This window comes from Mauremys reevesii, linkage group 12 (assembly GCF_016161935.1).
Source record: "Mauremys reevesii isolate NIE-2019 linkage group 12, ASM1616193v1, whole genome shotgun sequence".
In the NCBI taxonomy this organism is placed as follows: Eukaryota; Metazoa; Chordata; order Testudines; family Geoemydidae; genus Mauremys; species Mauremys reevesii.
This window is the reverse complement of record NC_052634.1, coordinates 32,261,299-32,276,790: the sequence shown is the minus strand read 5'-3', so window position 1 is coordinate 32,276,790 and position 15,492 is coordinate 32,261,299. Positions and strand designations below refer to the sequence as shown.

The window sequence follows — 15,492 nt, the reverse complement described above, 5'->3', positions numbered from 1 at the left end:
AAAGTTCTCCATAATGGCGAGACCCTTCCCCTGCTTACATAAGCCTGGCTATTCCCACTGCCAGCATGATACTGGGGACTCAGTGAGTCGGGCAGTTACAATGCTGAGTAAATGGCTGTCTCTTCTCCCTTTTGGCTGAGTGAAGCAAGGCCCCACACCGAACTCAACGGCATTTCTGTCTGTGATAGAATAACTTCCAGCTAAGTCGGCCCTGCTGCAATCAGTGCAGCAGTGCTGATTTAGTGGCTCTGGTGATGACCTGTGAAATCGATGGCAGAGTGCTCTCCCATCTATACTCCATCTCCATGAGAGGCAGAAGGTAAGTCAGCGGGGAGAGTATCTCCCGTCGACATAGCCCGGTGTAGACACCGCTGTAAGTTAACTGAAGTTACATCAACTTCAATTACAATAACTTACGTAACTGAAGTACCGTAACTTAGGTCGACTTACCGCTGCTCAGTACTAAAGGTGTAACGCCACACAAAATGGTCAGGGGGAGGGAGGATTATAGTGATTCCCATTTAATAGTTAATTAAGTTTAACAACTTCAACAAAAGGGATAGGGGGAGCCTCTTGTCAGAATATCCCATTGCCTAGTGGCTAAGGCACTCATCCGAGAGGTGGCAGATCCCTGTCCAAATCCCTTCTCATCAGGCAGAGGGGGGACTTGACCCAAAGTCTCCCACAACCCTGGTGGGTACCCCAACTGTTGGGTTAAAGATTATAAGGGAGGTCCTCCTCTACTCCCACCACTACCATATCAGGCCCCATAGGTGAGAGAGACACTCCTCCACCCATCTTCCCCTGCTTTGCGGATCATGGTGAGATTCAGGTGGGAGGTAGGTGCTCAGATGTCTATACTGAGACAGAAGTATGCATGCCCAGAGACAGAAACTTAGACAACAGGAGAACTTTTAGAGCTCAGGTTTATGCTCTGAGTGAGTTTAGATGTCTACAAGATTAGGCGTCAGCCAAGTGGGATTTTGTGGATCACAGACACTGACCTTTCTGTTTCGCCAGTTCAGATTGCAGTCTCTCTAGGGGAAGAAAAGGGGAGATGTGAGATTTCACCCTGCCGTATTTATGATGGTGACACTCCCCCCCCCCCTCGCCCCCAGCTAATGTAACTGGCCCAGACACTCACCTTTCTCACGCTCCATTTCAGTTAGCAGAATCCCTAGAGGGATAAAAGGGCAGAGGTGATATTTAAGTTCTAAGGCCAGAAGGGACCATTGTGATCATCTACTCTGACCTCCTGCATAACACAGGCCAGAGAACATCCCCAAAATAATTCCGACGGCCGCTCAAACATCCAGTCTTGATTTATAAACTGCCAATTATGGAGAATCCACCCCAAACAACCCTTGGTAAATCGTTCCAATACTTAGTTAATACAGGCGAGATTTCACCCTGCTCTGTCTGAGATGACCCTACTCTCAGGTAATGTAGTGGGTCCAGACACTTACCCTTCTGATTCTTCATATGAGTTTGCAGGGTCTCTAGGGGGAGGGGGGGAAAAAAAAGAGGTGAGATTTCACCTTGTTGTGTTTATGGTGCAGTTCCTGCTATTCATGTAATTTATGCAAGAGAGGCAGGCAGTCAAACAGGACCCACAGACAGATCTGTCTTGATGTTCCTTCACTCAGCATCCCTCCTGCCTGGGCCCCACTGACTAGCATTTCTATGGATTGCTCTGCGTGTCTCCCTGAGGGGCCATCCTCACTGCCCGGGCCCCGTCACACTCCTGTCAGATCTGGCTGCTGTGGGAGTGGGGTAGAGAAGGTCTCTCCTGCCCTCTGTGCCCATCCCCTGAACGGCCACTGCTCCCCCGACCTCCTGACTGTGGGGCCGGGGACAGGAAGTGAGCAATGGTAATGGGGCATTGACCTGGGCTGGATAAGGGATGGGATCTGGTTGGCTCCATCCAAGCCCAGCTCCTGGCCTTGTGGCTGGCGCCTGCCCCCTGGCCCTAGTGATACCTGGGAAACAGCTCCCCGTAGGGCTGGGTGCCCTAGCTCAGAAAGGGGTGGAGGTGCCTTTGTCTAGCTGGCTGCTCATGTCATCTTGAGCCAATAAGTTACATGCCAATGGGCATCAGCCCCTAAGATCAGCTCTTTCCCACTCGAAGTTCACCCATTTGGGCTGTCAGCCCTCCGATCCAAACACAGCTGGAAATGAGAGAAATGTGTCAGGTGAGACGTTTCCCTGTTAGCAGCTTCCCTCCTCCTCCATCTCTATTGGGTGAGGCATTCAGAGGGGACCAGTGTTGTTACTGGAGGCTCCTCGACTAAGCCCCACCCTTCAGCTCAGTCCACCACAAGAATTCTTGCAAAGCTGCAGAAACACTCCAGGAACTAGAGAGAGAGCCTGGAATTCTGTTCTCTAACCCGAAGGCAATTTTATGTCTACGTCTTCCTGGAGAGAAAAAAATCAGCTTGTTACATGCTGTGTTCCAGTCATTTACCAGACTAGCAGGGTGGGATGAATGAGAAGAGATGCTGAGAACAGAAAACAAAATTACCAGGTAAGAAATTTCTCATTCTGCTGCACAGCTTCTCTCCTCATTCATCACTAATGGGAAGTACAGAATCGCAGAAGATGGGGGTGAGGGAGTATAAAACACAAATATAATATTATTGCACTAGAATAATTGGCAGAAATGGAATCTCTCCCCCCACCCCCAGCAAAGGCTATTTCATTTTAAGGAATTATGTGGGAACCAATACAGTAACACCTTCCTATCAAAGGATGCTTCTGCAGAAGAACAGAAACCTGCTTTGCAAATCTTCCTCAGATGATGCTCAGTTGCTTCTTGTAATACATCTAGGGACCTTGTAGAGGGAGCCTTGATTCCTTCTGCGAATGGTTTCCCAGATGCCAACTGGTGCAAACTTTTAAACATCTTGCTGCAGGAACTTTGAGGCTGCAAGGCCCTGGGATGTTGGATGGCATGCAATGAACTATGACATGACTAAAATGAAGTGACAGGGAAACTGTTTCCAAGGAACAATGGGAGAAAAACTTCGCCTGGGCAGAAAGAGTTTTCGTCACGAAAAGAGTCGTGTGGCTCTTGTACGGCTGGAGGCACTAACTACAAAAGCTGTCTGTCTGAGGTAATGGCAACTAGAAAAGCTAGCCACAGGCTTGTCTCATCTGGCCAGTATGAGGAATCTTAACACCTGATGATACTCAGCTGGGGAGTCCAATATACCTGCCTACACATCCCCCATTAAGGCTGTTACCCACTTTTCTGTGGTGCTAGGACCCCTATAATCACCCTGGAAGAACACTAGTGTAGCTGAGATTACTAGAACATTGTGGTCTTTCGTATTTGTAATGTGGCAGCATCCCGAGATGAAACTCCACCAGAGAGGTCCTTTGGGGCCATCTGCCTGTCCCAAGTCAGGGTAAAGGAGGAGGGTTGGGCGTGGGGCTAGCAACTCCACCCTGTAAAAATCAGCTTGCTACAGAAACGCCAACAATAGAGTTAACAGAGACTTTTAGCCTAGAAAAAGAAGGGTCTTCAACTCGAAGATGCATGACGCTGGGTGGTGAAAGCCGCGAGAAAGCCAATAAGCCGATCACCCTTCTTGCAGCCAGGAGGATTACCATCGGCACATGGAACGTGAGGACCATGTACGAGTCAGGAAAGACGGCGCAGGTTGCAGCAGAGATGAGGAGCAACAACCTGACCCTACTAGGCATTAGCGAGACAAGGTGGACGCAAGCTGGACAGAGACGACTGTTGCACCAGGAAGATCCAGACCTTCATTAATAGCTGCCTCAGAAGGATTCTCCAGATCCGCTGGCCAGACACCATCAGTAACATCCACCTCTTGGAGAGGACCCATCAACTCCCAGCAGAGGAAGAAATTAGAAGGAGAAGGTGGGGCTGGATAGGACATACACTACGCAAGCAGCCAACCAACATCACCAGACAGGCACTGCAGTGGAACCCCCAAGGCAAGCGGAAAAGAGGCCGCCCAAGAAATACCTGGCGACGCGACCTTCAGGTTGATAGCAAAAAATGGGCTATACCTGGAACCAGCTAGAGCGAATGGCCCAGGATAGAAGACTATGGAGATCTGTGGTTGGCGGCCCATACCCCGGTTGGGGTGACGGGCATGAATGAAAATCCCGAGATGAGGCCCCATTGTACTGGGCACACTACAAAGAGACAGAACATGCCGCAGAGAGCATTCTCTTCCCCCCTCACTTCTGAAATGTGACACAATGAGATCAGTGAGTGAAATTCCCTAGTTGAGTTCTGTCTGGAGACTCCCTGCAGACGTGCACCTCTCCTCCGATGCCCATGCTGTTAACTGTAGGTCATCCAAGTCCATATGAAGATGGACTTCCTGCTTCAAGGTGCAATGGAGATTCCTTGAATGTCTATCAAGTCCAAAGGACCTTCTGAGCCAATGGAGGACTAGGAGAAAGACTTCAGCTTTTTCTTTACCCTACTGCCATTGCCTACAAGAGAATCTTTGCTCTCTGGTTATTCTGGAGTTCTTGCACCTTCCTTTTGAAGCAGCTGATACTTGCCACAGTCCCTGTGGACAGGACCCTGGCTTGGATAGACCCCTGGTCTGATTCCATATGGTCATGCCATTGTTTCTGGCCAGACACCACCGACAGAGCTAATGACTTGATCTAAATGCATGTGCACGCTGAGACTTTGGCCATGTGGAATCAGACCAGAGTGGCTTCAGCATGCTGCTTGTACTTACCTTTCCGCTAGGGCCATACAAAGGTGTTCCAGGAACGCTGCCTAATTTTGCATTGGACCCAGTGTGTGGTTCCATGTCATCAGAAAGAAGTACTGGAGACACATTTTCAGAAATCCCACTTGGGATGACACTGATGCATGCACCAGCAATCCTCGCAGCTGGAGATAATTGGTTGTGGATGACGACTGCCCAGGAATGGCTGATGCAAATCTTTCCCCTAGCGCACTGCATTCTCCCTTCTTGTTCCTTTACCTTTTGCTCTGCGTTGTGTCCAGATGCAATAGATGGCCAGGGCAATGACAAGAGCCAGGATCACTGCCAGAGCCACCACCCAGGGAGAGACCCGTGGAAAAAAGAGATCTGCAGGAGAAATATTGATTTAGGAACAAACACATGTAGAATGAAGACAGGACATTGAGCAAATGGTGACACTGTGACTGGTTAAAAGAATCTCACAGGGAAATACAACGTGAAATGTGGCTTCTTTGAGTTTTATTATTAAGCCAATGAAATTCCGAGTGCTAATCTGATCACCAAACATGGTTAATTAATAAGAATGGGGATATTAGTGGTAGGCACGGGGCATGGCAGAGCTCTACTACACCCATCTGCCACTGGTGTAACTTAGAGCAGCCCCTAGGCTTCTCTACCGGATGTCAGGGCTGCAACCAGTGCAGACTGGCCCTCGAGATCAGAATGGTGTAACCAGTTACTGATGCTCCACATTCTCCTGTGCTCAGGGAAGCTCAACCACACAGGGATTTTAATAACAACAAAGCCTGAGTCTGAGGGCGGGTTTACATTGCAGTGTAGATATACAGTGTGTTCCTTGCTCATTGGGGGCAGGGGTTTCCTACAGAATCTAGAATCTAGGGGGTGATTAATACAATATTCCACAACAGTGGCTATGCAAATTCCCCAGTCCTTGACCTTCTGGGGTCTAGGAGGAGGGACGGGTTTTACCTGTTTCCAGGAAGTTGGGGGGACAAAGTGAGACTTTTGGAATAAAAGGCAGTTAAACCAGACTCAGGGGTCAGGGCTTTCTTCCTGGGTGAGCAAATGGACAGCACCTTCTTTACACTGGTGCTGGAGCCTGAGCAGACCTGCTGGGGGAATCACAGTGAGGTGCAGAGGGGACTGCACGTCTAAGCCCCCAGTCTGGAAGGAGAGAGATGCAGGTATCTGCCTATGAGAGATGACAGCTGGGAGCTGGAAACCTTAACTGGATGCCCTCAAGGAAGACCAGGAAGGGAGTCAAAGGTGACTCTGTGAAACTGATGCACTGGGCATGCGATAGGGAAATGTTACAGCCTGTTGAGATGGAAGATGAATAGTGCTTTACAAATGCAAAATTATTATTACAGTGACAAAATATCGGTTCTATAATAATAGTTATTAGCTAGGAAATAGTACAAAAAGCCTGAACTGTTTTTCTAAAATGTTAAGCTGGATTTAGGTAACATTTTGTATTTACATGTTATAGGCTTGATTGTTTATGCCTAGCAAATCTCCCTATCAATTTCATTGTACAATGAAAACAGGATCAGGCTCATGAAATGAGCCAAAAAACGCCATATGTGCACAGGAGAGGTCCGGGTTATGCTGCCTGTGAAGTTCTGCATTTCCTGACTTTTGTGCAATTCAATACAAGTTACAGTTTGAACTCTCAGTTCTAACTCTTTTAGGCAATGGGAGTTTTGCCAGGGTCTGAACTGCAGTAGGGGATCCATAGTGCAGCCATTTTACATGTCAGTCTGGATAGCCCACAAACGTTACATAGAACTATTTTTTAGTCACCAGATATATCCAAAGAGTTGAGGATGCTCAAGACCTCACTACTAGGAGAGTAAGTGCTCCCCACTAACATCTGCAGTGCTCCCCACTAACATCTGCAGTGTCTCAGTCTGTCCATGTGCGGCACTGACCTGCTATGTAAATTGCTGACTCTCTCTCCTGGTTGACACGCGGGTTCCTAACACAGCAGGACACTTTCTGGTTGGACTCTTCTGTTATAACAATGGCAATCTCTGTTTGAAACAGGCCATTGGCCGCTTGGGATATGTTTTCAGAGGCTGATGGTAAGAGCTGCCCCTGGAGATCTCTCCACTGAGCCTCGGGCTGTGGGTACCATCCAGATGATCGACACACCACCTTGATCCCTCCGTCCTGATGTCCCTCCACAGAGATGTCAGGGCCAGAGCCCAAGCCTAGAGGGGAATGCAATGAACTGATGTTAATTCTACAATATTGTGTTATGAGTCAAATGTTTCATGACAGTATCTTCAAGAACACCCCTTTGGGAAGGGGGGAGGCATGGATTCTTGTAAACTAGGAATTTCTGGGACACCTGGAAGATGTGAACAGCACTGACCAAGGTAAGGAGGAGATGATGTAGGACAGGGGTGGCCAACCTGTGGCTCCGGAGCCCCGTGTGGCTCTTCAGAAGTTAATATGCGCCTCCTTATATAGGCACCGACACTGGGGCTGGAGCTACAGGTACCAACTTTCCAATATGCCGGGGGTGCTCACTGCTCAATCCCTGGCTCTGCCATAGGTCCTGCCTCCACTCCACCCCTCCCTTGAGCCTGCCATGCCCTCGCTCCTCCCCCTCCCTCCCAGAACCTCCTGCACGCCATGAAACAGCTGATCGGGAGGTGCAAGGAGGGAGGGGGGTGCTGATTAGTCTGGCCTCCCATGGGTGGGAGGCGCTGGGAGCAGGGGGTGGGAGCTGATGGGGGGGCTGCTGACGTATTACTGTGATTCTTTGGCAATGTACATTGGTAAATTCTGGCTCCTTCTTAGGCTCAAGTTGGGCACCCCATATGTATGGTATTGTTCTATCCACTCTCAAGGCCTGATCCAGAGCGTAAAGCCTCACATTAACAATCTGGGCTTTGGATTAGGCCTAGAAGAGCTCTGTAGTGTCAGACTAGATTGGTTATAGAGACCATTTCTTTTTGTTTTAATATGATCGATGCTCTGCATTCTCAATCCATCTTGTGTTAATGAGAGTATTTGAGTCTCAGGGCAAGTCTACTCACAGGCTGGCACCAGCAAAATGAAACCAACTTCAACTCACATCTTTGGTTCTTTCAGTGCAAGTTAGTGTGTAACACTCTTATTTTGTGTCTCATTTTTATTTCATTTAAATCAGTTGTGAAATGGGACACTGTTAATCTGAAACAACACACACGTAGACTTGCACTGAAATCACAAAGGTGTGGATTCAAATTGATGGGCCGAGTTTGTGAATGCTGTTGGAGAAAAACTCAGTTCTCACTCTCTGGTTGGGTGCAGCAAAATCAGATACTTTATTTCTCGAAGCAACAAAGAATCCTGTGGCACCTTATAGACTAACAGACGTTTTGCAGCATGAGCTTTCGTGGGTGAATACCCACTTCTTCAGATGCAAGGCTACCCCTCTGATACTTTATTTCTCGAGCAATTGCATAGAGGGAGGGAATGCGCTAGGACGCAGGATTTCCCCCTCCTAGGCAGGTCTCTCCACAGGTAAACAATTACAGCATTTATACCTTTTGTTACAGACAATAATAAGCACCAGCTGCATTTTTTTTATACATAAGTCATCCTGATAACTTATTTTTCTCACTTATTTTGACTCTAGTCCACATTCTATCTTATCTACACAAGGTCACAACAACTTCTCACACAGTTCTTTTCCATTCACCTCACACCATCCTCGCTTCTACAAATCTCACGTTATTAGGGTTACAGCTAGCCTGACTCTTGCTAACAGAGACTGTCATGCATTGAAATCCCCTTCAAATCCCTGTCAGTTCTTGCACTACTTCCACAATGCCTTACACTCAACTCAGTGGCATCTCTCTGTTTTTCTGTCTGTGTTTGTAATGTGACACCTTTTTGAACGCTGTACCTAGTCGATTCCAAAAGTTCAGGGACTGTTCTAGGTCTCACTGGGCACTCGATTTAGGGGAAAATTGGAAAACCAAATAGGGGACAAATTAAGCCTCTGCCAACTGATTAGCCCAACCACAACTTCAAGCCCCTTTGCAAGTGTCCAGAGATCAAACAATTGTTTGCTCACATCATTAGCAACTTCCAGTATAACTAGTGTGTCACACACTTTGTATCTTGTGTAGGCTGAGTGCATCGCACACATGAGGGACTCCTTGCATACCTCCATACCCCCCACAAGTCACTGTCCCATCCCCCTCTATTTCAGTGACTCCCTGCAACTCCCCCTAATCTCCCCCATACCAGGGGTTCTGTGTGCACACCCCCATTCCCACTTCCCCCAAAGCTGTCCCTTTCCCCCATGCCAGTGGCTCTGTTTACTGTCCTATTTCCATGTTCTCCACACTGAGGTCCCCATCATGCCATGGTTTCTGGGTGTCTCTTCTCCCCCATAGATTGGAAGGGTAGGGTAGATGGCTGGTGCCCTCTCTCCCCTGACTGGAGCAGGTGTTGAGGAAGCAGGACATTGGGAAGGAGGAAGGAAGGAATGACATCTCCACCCCCTCTGGCTGTCCCTGCTGGGTGAGTATCCACCCCATGGAGGGAGAACAATTATTTCTCTTCTGTCACTGGAGGTGTCAACATGATAAACTCTGTTGGCAGGATGAGTAGGGCTGTTATGCTTCAAGGTGTTAATAGGTGCCATCAACAGATAGCAGCTCCATATGTCCTCCAATTCCCCCCATTTTTGTTTTCTGATTGTTCCCAAGATCAACAGGATTCTGGCCTTTGATGCTGAGAAAATTCCCTAAAATGTTGGAATTGATCAGAGGTGGCATTCAGAAGTTACTGTGTTACAGACAGACCGACGGACAGAGAAACCCTATGTTCTGGAGTGTAAAGCCTGCATAAGCTCAGTCAATTTTTATTATGATAACCTTCACTTGCAAAACAAAGTTTAGAAGCAGCCTCAGCGTACAGAGCATTCCAGCAAGCCTTTCAATGTGTCCTGAGAGCAGACACTGACTCTACTGGGAAATTACGGGAAGTCAAAAGAGAATTCAGAGCATTGGCTGGCAGAGAAACCACAAGCACCGTCTCCCAAGAGCTCTCACTCTATTTATTATCCTTTCTGAAGTAAAAACAGCAGTGAAACAAGTTACTAACCTTCCACCTGCAGGAGCACTGAGGTGTCTTGAAAAAAGGTAAGTGATTGAAATAAACAAGCGTACTGGCCCTCGTCAGAAGGTCGGATATCACGTATTCTCAGGGAAACACTTCCATTGGTGATGTCATCTTTCAGCAGCTCTGTCCTTCCTTGATAGTCCAACATCTGATTTTCATACCGATCCTGCCCATCTTGGTACAGGTGCACAACTGCAGAGTGCTGGGATCGGAACCATCTCACCTCCATGCTCTGAGCGCTCATCCTGGGGGAGAGGTGGCAGGGCAGGACAGCCTCCCCACCGACAGATGCTGTGATTGGACGATCAGGTCCAGTCACTGTGAAGTGTGCTGTGAAATGTGTCAGGGATAAAAAGTCAATTAAATCAAAGAGAAGCGGAGTGGTGTGTTAATTCAGCAGTAAGGCCTGCAGTAAGAGAGATCATTGTGTATTAGAATGCATGACATGTACCCACGCAGTGCCCTACACACATGTACGAGGGCAGAATTCGTATGTGAATTTTATGCATTACTTGTATGATCTCTGACTATGGCTCAACACTTCTCATGGACACCCTGGGGATAATGGCATGGGGGCCTGATTCTCTGATACGCCAAGGCCTTTTCCTGCTGCTGCAGCACAGGGACCACCCCAGCTGTTGTAGGGATGGTGTAAGCCAGGGGTCTCAAACTCAAATGACTACGAGGGCCACATGAGGACTAGTACATTGGCCCGAGGGCCGCATCACTGACACCTTCCCCCACACACACCACCCTTGGCCCCACCCCCACTCCACCCCTTCCATGAAGCCCCACCCCGCCTCTTCCCACCCCTTCTCTGCCCCCATTCCAACCTCTTCCCCAAAATCCCCACCCCAACTCCACCCTCTCCCTGCCCCCAGGGGGTGCAGGAGGGGTGTGGGGTGTGGCAGGGGCTCAGGGCAGGGAGTTGGGGTGTGGGGTGCAGGAGGGATGAGGGGTGCAGCAGGGGCTCAGGGCAGTGGGTTGGGGTGCAGGAGGGGTGTGGCAGGGGGTTCGACTGCAGGAGGGGTTTGGGGGGGCAGGCTCTGGCCTGGCACGCACTCAGGGCAGGGCAGGCTCCCTGCCTGCTCCTGCCCTGCCCCCGCTCTGGGAAGCAGCTGGAACCTGGGGGAGCAGGAGCACAGGGGAGTGTGTGTTACTGTTGCTTCAGGCACTGCCCCAGCATCTCCCATTGGCTGGGAATGGGGAACCGCGGCCAATGGGAGCTGCTGGGGGCGGTGCCTGAAGCAACATCCACACGCACCCACCTGCGCCTCTCCTCCCCTAGGTTCCATCTGCTTCCTGGAGCAGCGCGGGGGCAGGGCAGGTGCTGGAGCCGCTCTAGGTAAACGCTGGGGGAAGGCGGGGGGGCCGGGAGGAGCTCGCAGGCCGCAGAAAATAATCTCGCGGGCCGCGTGCATCCTGCGGGCTGCATATTTGAGACCCCCGGTGTAAGGGCTTGCAAAGTGTAAAGATATGAAAAACAGATCATCACTACACAGGTGGTCACTCTAAGGGTAAACGTAGAGATAATGGAGAGGGAGGACGAGGCAGATAGGAAAGTGCAGGAGGCTGTTCTGTGTATTTATAGCTGCCAGAAACCAGCCAGAGGCCTGAGAAGATTGAGCAGAGGTGTAGCTACCATGGTTATTAGGGACCCAGCTGTGCCCTGCAGTGTCTCCATTTGTGTAAAGAGCATGAGACACCAGGTGGGGTGAGCAGACATGGTTTGCAAGACAAGGCAGTGATGCGAGATGGACGTTAGTAACCAGCAATAGACCAGCAGCAAACCCAGCGAGGAGGCTGGAGCTCCTACCTGACACCAGCCTCTGCACCTGTAGAGCGAGGCAGAGAGCGACGTAGCCGGGCAGAGCGGAGCTCACTGTGGAGCCGGGGGAGAAGGAGGGAACCTTCCCCGTCATCATAGCTGGGTCTGGGGAACAGGAGAAATAAACCAGATGGCGAGTGAGTGTCATGCAGTGACAGTGCTATGGGGCAGCAGGGAGGAGGTAACAGGCCTTACTGCTGCCTAACATACACCCAAAGGGAAGGGATTTCCCCTACAGTCCAAGTCTGCCCCGGCTCTGAGCAGGGTTAGATGTTGCTGTGTCTAAAACCCCCGAGCTGCTGGCAGCCAGTACATACCACGCTCACACCATGGCTGGCACCTGTGAAGCTGTCTGATCTGTTTAGATTGTAAGAAACTCTCCAGGGCAGGGATGGTCTCTCACTATTGGTGTGTCCAGGGCCCAGCATGATGGGGCCTCCATCTTGGTTTGGGCATTTAGGTGTTACCTATTCCCAGTGAATGAATAAATAAGAAGGGACATATTAAGGAAAACAAGCCAGTGCAGGCAAAGCTCCTGAGCTTAGGCCACTTATTGCTTTGGGGAAAGCAGCTCCATCTCCCAGCAACATCTGTCCCAGGTGAGGGTTCTCTGGGGATCTCACTACCTTGGGGCTGTGGGGGGGGGGGCATTCCAGTGAATAACATCACAGCCTAGCTTGCTGGACTGCCCTTCGTCTTTCTGAACAAGCTCCTTCTCTGCGTCCTGGTCACACACATCAGTGTAACAACAGCTAGAGCAGAGGTTGGCAACCTTTGGCTTGCGGCCTGTCAGAGTAATCCGCTAGCGGGCCACGGGACAGTTTGTTTACGTTGGCCATCTGCAGGCATGGCCACCTGCAGCTCCCAGTGGCCACGGTTCACCATTCCTGGCCAATGGGAGCTGCGGGAAGCAGCGGCCAGCACACCAGGGGTCAGGCAGTTCCTTGGTGCATGTGGTTTGCCATCAGTTATTTATGTGAAATGCAAATTTTTGCTCGCACCTTCTACGTGCATGCCATCTGAGGTGTCCTCAGGAATGACATGCAGAGGCCCTTGTGTACAGTTCCTTTGTTATTCCTGAAGATCTAACCATTGGGCATTTCTCAGCCTCACAATATGTTTCAGTTACAAACAGATAGCAACATTTCATAACTCCATACACAATGTTGATACACACATTAGAACAGGATAATAATATGCAGCAGATTAGAACTTTTCCAATTCTTTGTACAAGCTTTATCACAATTTTGTAGACGTGGTGGCCATGTTAGTGTAGATGGTCACCTTCCCCCTTAGACAGCATCACAGCACCAACACTTGATCCGAAGACAGCAAGAGATGGACACTTCACCACTCCCCTTGCCAGTTTGTTGCCATGATTAATCACCCTCACTGGTAACAATTTATTTCTAATTTGAATTTGTCCAGTTTTAATTTCCAGCCTTTGGTTCTTGTTCTGCCTGACTCCACTGCTTTAAGAGCCCTTTAGTCTGCAGCATTTTCTCCCAATGAAGGTGTGACAAATATGGGCTTTTTCTGTAATATTTTTTTTAAACTACCTGTAGGACTCTGTGCTGATTTCTTTGGTATTGCTTTTGCTTGGTAAAAAAAAAAAAATTCTTTTTTTCCCCATGGACATGAAATCAGACTAAGTATTTGAAACACAGAAACACTTGGACTGTCTGGGATTGAATCAATCCATATCAATGGGAAGCTTCAGGGACTGAACAACTCCTAGAGCAAGTTTCTTCCCCTCATCTCTCTGCAACAAAGTGGAGTCGGAGAGCCAGGGGGAAAGTGTCAGGTATCTGTTCTGGGCTCACGGGAACTTACTTGGGACAAAGACAAAAAAGGGACAGGGGAGACAGTGAGCAAAGCTGGACCCTCCAGCAGCATGGTTTTGGCAGAGCCCCAGTTCTTCCCAAGCTGAACCCTCGCTTAGTGTATAATTTTTTGTAATTTATTTGGGTTAGTTTTCAATTTTTTTTTAGTTAGGAATTTTTGGACTTTGGCAATTTTAGTGGAGCAAGTAGGTTTTTATTGTTTTTGTTTTGTTTTTGAAGCAATTGTGGTTTAGCATTTTACAGGGGAGAGGTTATTAGCACATCACCCTGTAATGGTTTTGCTTTTTTAAAAAAAAAATTAAAGGCACAGTAGGTTTGTTAGTTGACAAGGGAGAGGTTATTAGCACTTTATTTTTTTATTATTATTATTATTTGCTGTTTAGAAGGCACAGTAAAGCTAGAAGGAGAAATAGGCTAATTATTAGCAGGAGAATTTTTTTTAAGGTGGAGGGTTGTTTGTTTGTTTGTTTTTTTGTTTGTTTTTTGCAGTGAGAAGCATGGGTTTAGGTAGGCAGTTTTTAACACTTCACAGCAGCATTGGTGGTTAACAGGACTTGGAAAGGGCCCTTTTAGTGTGGAGCTAGAGCATTTTTTTGCTGATGGACCTTTACATAGATTTAATTTTTTGGTTTTAAGGAGTGGCAGGGCTGCTAGGGGCTTTGGGTAGCGCTTTTTAATTTGTGAGAAAAGCAACTTAACACATTTCATTAATGCCTGGCACTGTTTTGCAGATCTCATAGCTGCTTGGGCTTATTTAAGCCCACCCTTTTTTTTTTTTTTGCTTGTTAGCCAAGCCTTAGCTGTGAGCAGTGTCCTTGAATGGGGCCAGCATCTTATCTTTAGACTGAGCTTGCTGGCTAGCTTTTTTTTTTTTTTTGGCTTTTTTAATTTATAAAGGAAACTTTTATTTTTTATTTATACATTTTTTAAATTATGAATATATACACAATGCCCTTATGCAGTACATTAGTTTTATTATTTAATGAATGCTACATATACTTTTTTAGTAAAATAATTTTATTACAGAGCTTTGGAGCAACAAGCCGGGACAAGCACACCCACTTTTGAGAAGTTTACTTAGTACAGCCTTTGGTGTTTAATAGCTTTTCATCCTTTTCAGCTCTTTGGCTAGAAATCTGAGGTAGCCGGAAGGATTTTATGTACAATATGGGGAGTGGGGTAACTTTTTATGTTTCTGCTTTTAAAGACTGTTGGTATGCAAATTTTAACAACAATATTTTTAATTCAAAGATTTGACCAATAAAGTTTTTTTTTATTTAAGCAAATGTATTGGACTTTAGTATATTACATTTTTTTGATTTATTTAAACACTTTGTATTTTAAGTTGAAAAAAACAAGTATTTGCTTTTTGATTCAACCCTTTTATTTGATTTTAAACTAGACTATTTTATGAAAATATTAAACACATCAATTCTGGCCACGAGACAAACACTAGAAGACAGGACCTAGAACATAGAACAATCTTTATTGTGCCAGTAAATGCATGGTACGTTGAATGCTGTTCAGCTGGCATCAGTTTTTTTTAATTATTTGAAAGACATAAAACCAGAGGTCTACCTCTTCTGGGCAGTTAGTTATTGCTTAAAATATACAAATACCTTTGTTGATTTTAGGCAAAACAGAGGAATTACCCCATATTTTCGTGTATTTGTTTCATAGACAGCCCAGGTTTTAGTGGCTTTTACTTTATCAGTTAGATAATTTGCATTACTAGAGATGCTTTTTGGCTTGCATTTGGATTTAAAGCTATTTACAGCTTAAAGATTTTTACTTTAAAAGGGACATAATGAACTTTACCAGAATTTTGATGGCTTTTTACTTTTAATTTTTGCTTTTAAACATACAGTGATTTGAAAGAACACTTTTTATAGTGCCCTTTAGAGCCTAATAGGGTTTTAATTACAAAGCACTGGATACATTTCTTTAGCTAATTTGACTAAATTGTTTA

At 47.2% G+C, this 15,492-nt stretch overlaps 1 protein-coding gene and 1 pseudogene across 1 annotated transcript in view; both read right to left on the bottom strand.

Annotated features, from left to right (window-relative positions):
• LOC120375680 overlaps window positions 1–15,492 on the bottom strand; it is a 1,085,709-nt pseudogene that overhangs the window by 607,647 nt on the left and 462,570 nt on the right.
• The window catches only part of LOC120375681 (butyrophilin subfamily 1 member A1-like), a 44,522-nt gene that overhangs the window by 26,503 nt on the left and 2,527 nt on the right, over window positions 1–15,492 (bottom strand). Inside the window, exons 2-8 of the mRNA XM_039496490.1 lie at window positions 11,668–11,784; window positions 9,834–10,181; window positions 6,656–6,937; window positions 4,983–5,090; window positions 1,467–1,499; window positions 1,145–1,177; window positions 1,005–1,037 (exon numbers count right to left, since the gene is read on the bottom strand). Of these exons, the coding sequence (XP_039352424.1) occupies window positions 1,005–1,037; window positions 1,145–1,177; window positions 1,467–1,499; window positions 4,983–5,090; window positions 6,656–6,937; window positions 9,834–10,181; window positions 11,668–11,776 (946 nt within the window). The 5' untranslated portion in view covers window positions 11,777–11,784. The remainder of the gene's footprint in view (window positions 1–1,004; window positions 1,038–1,144; window positions 1,178–1,466; window positions 1,500–4,982; window positions 5,091–6,655; window positions 6,938–9,833; window positions 10,182–11,667; window positions 11,785–15,492) is intronic.